Here is a 4,895-nt window from a genome sequence, read left to right as displayed (position 1 = left end):
GTGCATAGACTGTAGTTCCTCTGGTGGCCGGAAGCTGTAATAGCGGGAGTATACTGTTGTACCATATAAGTGCCGTCGCTTGTGTGTGTGGGTGCCATACTGACCGGTACCGTACCGTAATCAGTGTACCGTACGGTACACTTTCTTTGGGGGTGTCAGCTTTTCTGCCTGTGAATGTCTTATTTGAGAAATATAAGCCACCCCCCGAAAATAAGTTGTAGCACAACTTTTGGAGCAAAAATTAATATAAGACAGTGTCTTATTTTCGGGGAAACACGGTAACTCAAGGCATGGAACATACCCAATGCACCTTTTCCCTATTTTCCTCAGAAAGGTGTGAGGTGATTCTGGCCGAGTTGCCCAGATGGCTTTCATGCCTAAAAACCCCATCTATCTCCTAGTTTTTAGGCCAGGACCTTTTATCACTCTGTCAATTGGCTCTCAAATACCATATCCCAGAAGTCTTTGCCAGGAACCAAAAATGATCTATTCTAGGGAGAACTGTTATGGATTGTCACCTCTTAAGCAGGTATCAAGCCAATCTTGAAAATCATCGCAAATGTATGTTTCTAGTGGTGGGGTTGTAGCAAATCTGTTGCAGAAAAATGACTTGTCCTTATGAGTGGAAATTCTGTTAATGAGTAAGCAATCCAACACTAGTGGCCAAGCTTCTAATTTAGAGTTGAACTTGGACCTTTTTGAGAAAACTATGTCCATTGAAGCAAAAGGGCAAGAAACTGCTGGATTTGAGGAATCCCCTAAAATGTTAAATAGATCTCCATGCTAGTAATTTCAGAAAGATAAAAGGTTGAGCAGACAAAAAAAAACCCCATTCACTTTTAATAAATAACTTTTAATCCACAGAATTAAATAATGACAGAATCTTTCAGCTTTGTAAAATGAAACATTATCATTAGAAACGTAACCAAATCATCATCATAATAAAAAAGATTATTTGCTTGCAGCGATTCCTGAAGCTTGGTTTTCATTTTTTGAGATGACCATTCTGGCTTCTTATAGCATTTAGACTTATATACCACTTGACAGCCCTAAGTGGTTGCAGAAACTAAGCCTATTGCCCCCAACAATCTGGGTCCTCATTTTACCCACCTTGGAAGGATGGAAGGCTGAGTCAACCTCGAGCCTACTGAGATTCGATCTGCCAAATTCCTGGCAGCCGGTGATCAGAAGTAGCTTGCAGTACTGCACTCTAACCACTGTGCCACTGAGGTTCTTCTTGCTCCACATTGGAGCTTTTTTTAAGAAATAGAAACTATAGATTTTGCTTTTGGTCTGCCCAGGCACAATGGGACCAAGATCTGAAGGCAGTAATTCAGTTTTGGGTACAAAGATGGCCCTTAATCCAAGCCACTTTTATCACCTTATCCAGGCAAAGTAAAGGTAAGATCTGGGCATTTGCAAGTCATTGACCCTCCCAATTTATGACTCCCCCCTTCTTCAAATTTACCTCTGTCCCATCTAAGGGCTTGCAAACCAGTGTTTGGAAACTACACTGTTACCCAGCTTCTGATATTTCCACAATGCTGCTCCCCAAAGTCCAACATTTGAAATTTAAATTGCTGGAATTTGGTGGAACAGGCTATTGACATTTCAATCTTAGCAAGCACTTGCAGGGAACCACACACACACTACTGAAGCTAAAGTTTTATATAGAGTCTGTAGAGTAAACAGAGTTAAGGCTGGCTCTACTATAACTGTGGGTGTATCACTCCTGGGAGCAGTTGTGGCATAACAAGGTTTTTGTTGTGTGCCACATGGCTGGCATACTCCCATTGTGTTCAATGGCATGGAGCTGCAATTTCACTGAGTCTCCCCTCGCTGGGAAACCCCACCTCCGGACTTCCGTTGCCAGCAAAGTGCTCATTTTTGCAATGCTGGGATTCCCCTGCAGCATCGCAAAAACACAGAAGTCCGGAGGTGAGGTACCCCATGGAGGGGAGCCTCAGGGGAATCCCAGCAGCGGAAAAATGGGTGCTAGATGATGGCTTTGAGGGTCGGTTGTCACACCAGTATTTTTATACTCAAAGCAGATACAGTGATACCCTATCTTACAAACTTAATTGGTTCCGCGACGATGTTCTTAAGGTGAAAGGTTTGTAAGATGAAACAATGTTTCCCATAGAAATCAATGGAAAAGCGATTAATGCGTGCAAGCCCAAAATTCACCTTTTGCCAGCTGAAGCGCCCGTTTTTGCACTGCTTCGATTCCCTTGAGGCTCCCCTCCATGGGAAACCCCACCTCCGGACTACTGTGTTTTTGTGATGCTGCAGGGGAATCCCAGCAGGGGATCCCAGCATCGCAAAAACGAGCACTTCACTGGCAATGGAAGTCCGGAGGTGGGGTTTCCCAGCGAAGGGAGCATCAGTGAAATCGCAGCATCGCAAAAACACCAAAGTCCTTGAAACCCCACCTCTGGACCTCTGTGTTTTTGCGATGCTGCAATTTCACTGAGTCTCCCCTCGCTGGGAAACCCCACCTCCGGACTTCCGTTGCCAGCAAAGTGCTCATTTTTGCAATGCTGGGATTCCCCTGCAGCATCGCAAAAACACAGAAGTCCGGAGGTGAGGTACCCCATGGAGGGGAGCCTCAGGGTAATCCCAGCAGCGGAAAAATGGGTGCTTCGCTGGCAACGGAAGTCTGGAGGTGGGGCATCCCAGCGGCGGCAGAGGGTTTGTAAGGTGAAAATAGTTTGTAAGAAGAGGCAAAAAAATCTTAAACCCTGGGTTTGTATCTCGAAAAGTTTGTATGATGAGGCGTTTGTAAGACGAGGTATCACTGTACTCTCCTATTCTTTTGACATAGGCAACGTAATTTAACAGACATCAAAATAACCACAAATCTTGTTTTATACATCTCTCCTGAATATGAATACATTTCAAATTGTTGTGCAATAATTTTTGACATTCTCATCATATTCTCGGATTAAGCAGGAATCTTGTAAAAGCTGTATTGAAATAGGCCTCTTTTTTAACCAAAAGAGGCAGATCTCTGCGTTCTGATTAGCAAGTTTGCTCTGAAAATGCAGCATTCTTTTTGCCTTTTTAGTCCAACATGCAGCACGATCATTTTCTGGATCAGTGGATCATACCGTTGTGTTAAATCATAGGGGAAATCTGTCCCAAAATAAGGACACACAAAAGGAAAAAGAAAAGAGGAATGGTTCTGATACTTGCAGCTTTTTGTAGTAAATAAATACAAAAAGTTTAATGCATCAGGATGCAAACTTTCAGTTTTGATAGCTGAATTAATGTAAGAAATGAAGAATTTAGAAACCCCTCTCTCCTGCCAAGGGTCTCATGCATATAAATGCGGTTGCTATCAGTTGTGGTCCAAAGATCAGAGCTGAAGTTCAACTGGTGGTGATCCGAAACTGGTTTCTGAATTCTGAACAAGAGCGTTGAAGGAGCTCGGCGTCACGCTGATCACGCCATCGTTTTGGGGAGTTTCACCCCTCAAGAAATCGTCTTCCTCTTCACCTTTGCCCTGCACGAGAGTACACAATAGTTCAAAGGAAAAAGAAAACGGCAAATTGGTGTCTTAGAAACAGCATCTCCCAACTTTTGAAGATGTGTGCGTGACTTCCAGAATTCCCCAGAAAGTCTGGGCATTGGAGATGTTTGGCCATCTTCAAACGGCCAAAGTTGGAGATATCCTTTTTTTGAAGAAAGTAAATACAGTGTTCCCTCGATTTTCGCGGGTTCGAACTTCGCAGAACGCCTATACCACGGTTTTTCAAAAATATTAATTAAAAAATACTTTGTGGTTTTTTCCCCTATACCACGGTTTTTCCCGCCCGATGACGTCATATGTCACTGCCAAACTTTTGTCTGCCTTTAAAAAACATTTTTTTAAATAAACTTTGATAAATAAAAATGGAGAGTAATGATCTAAATGGTTGCTAAGGGAATGGGAAATTGCAATTTAGGGGTTTAAAGTGTTAAGGGAAGGCTTGGGACACTGTTCATAGTAAAAAATGGTGTATTTACTTCCGCATCTGTACTTCGCAGAAATTCAACTTTTGCGGGTGGTCTCGGAACACATCCCCCGCGGAAATATACCATATTTTACGGGCTATGAGCAGGGTGACCAGGGGGAAAGCATTTTGAAATTCCCTGACATTTCCCTGTAACTTGCAATCTAGTTAAAACGCAGTTGTAGATGGCATCATACCGAACGGCTAAGCCGTGGAGAAATATCGGTAGCTGAAGAAGCAAGTGGTTGCCACAGTTATGCTCATTTTTGCTTAACTCTGCCAGGCAGCACAATCCAGCTTTTTTTTACATGATTTCCCTTTCGCTTTAAAACATTTTAATAGTTTGTTTCCCCCCCCCCATTTTTTTCACGATTTCTCTGATATTTCCTGAACCGCCGATTTCCCTGATAATTCCGATTTCCCTGTTTTCCAGGTTTGCTAGACACCCTGTATAAGACATGCCTTAGTTTTGGGGGAGAAAAATCAGAAAAAAAACAATTCTGCCTATCAGCATCCATCTGGCTAGCGTCCTTAACAAACAGCCTGGAACAGGTATAATATCTTTGCAAAGCTCCATTTCAGAGGCTGTTTTTAGCCTTGCAAAACTCTGTTTGACAGGCTGGGTGGGCTACATAGAAACATAGACTGATGGCAGGAAAAGACCTCATGGTCCCTCTAGTCTGCCCTTATACTATTTCCTGCATTTTATCTTACAATGGATCTATGTTTATCCCAGGCATGTTTAAATTCAGTTACTGTGGATTTACCAACCACGTCTGCTGGAAGTTTGTTCCAAGGATCTACTACTCTTACAGTGAAATAATATTTTCTCACATTGCTTTTGATCTTTCCCCCAACTAACTTCAGATTGTGTCCCCTTGTTCTTGTGTTCACTTTCCT

The 4,895-nt window shown here is 42.7% G+C and overlaps 1 protein-coding gene across 2 annotated transcripts in view; it reads right to left on the bottom strand.

Moving 5' to 3' along the window:
* Positions 1 to 2,852: 2,852 nt before the first annotated feature.
* The window catches only part of RRN3 (RRN3 homolog, RNA polymerase I transcription factor), a 25,348-nt gene continuing 23,305 nt past the window's right edge, over positions 2,853 to 4,895 (bottom strand). For both annotated transcript variants that reach the window (XM_070761123.1, XM_070761122.1), the window contains exon 18: positions 2,853 to 3,505. In XM_070761123.1, the coding sequence (XP_070617224.1) occupies positions 3,359 to 3,505 (147 nt within the window). In that variant the 3' untranslated portion in view covers positions 2,853 to 3,358. The remainder of the gene's footprint in view (positions 3,506 to 4,895) is intronic.

The sequence above is a fragment of the Erythrolamprus reginae genome, chromosome 9, assembly GCF_031021105.1.
Source record: "Erythrolamprus reginae isolate rEryReg1 chromosome 9, rEryReg1.hap1, whole genome shotgun sequence".
NCBI lineage: Eukaryota > Metazoa > Chordata > Lepidosauria > Squamata > Dipsadidae > Erythrolamprus > Erythrolamprus reginae.
The sequence above is the reverse complement of the archived record's forward strand: the minus strand, read 5'-3'. Positions and strand labels throughout refer to the sequence as shown.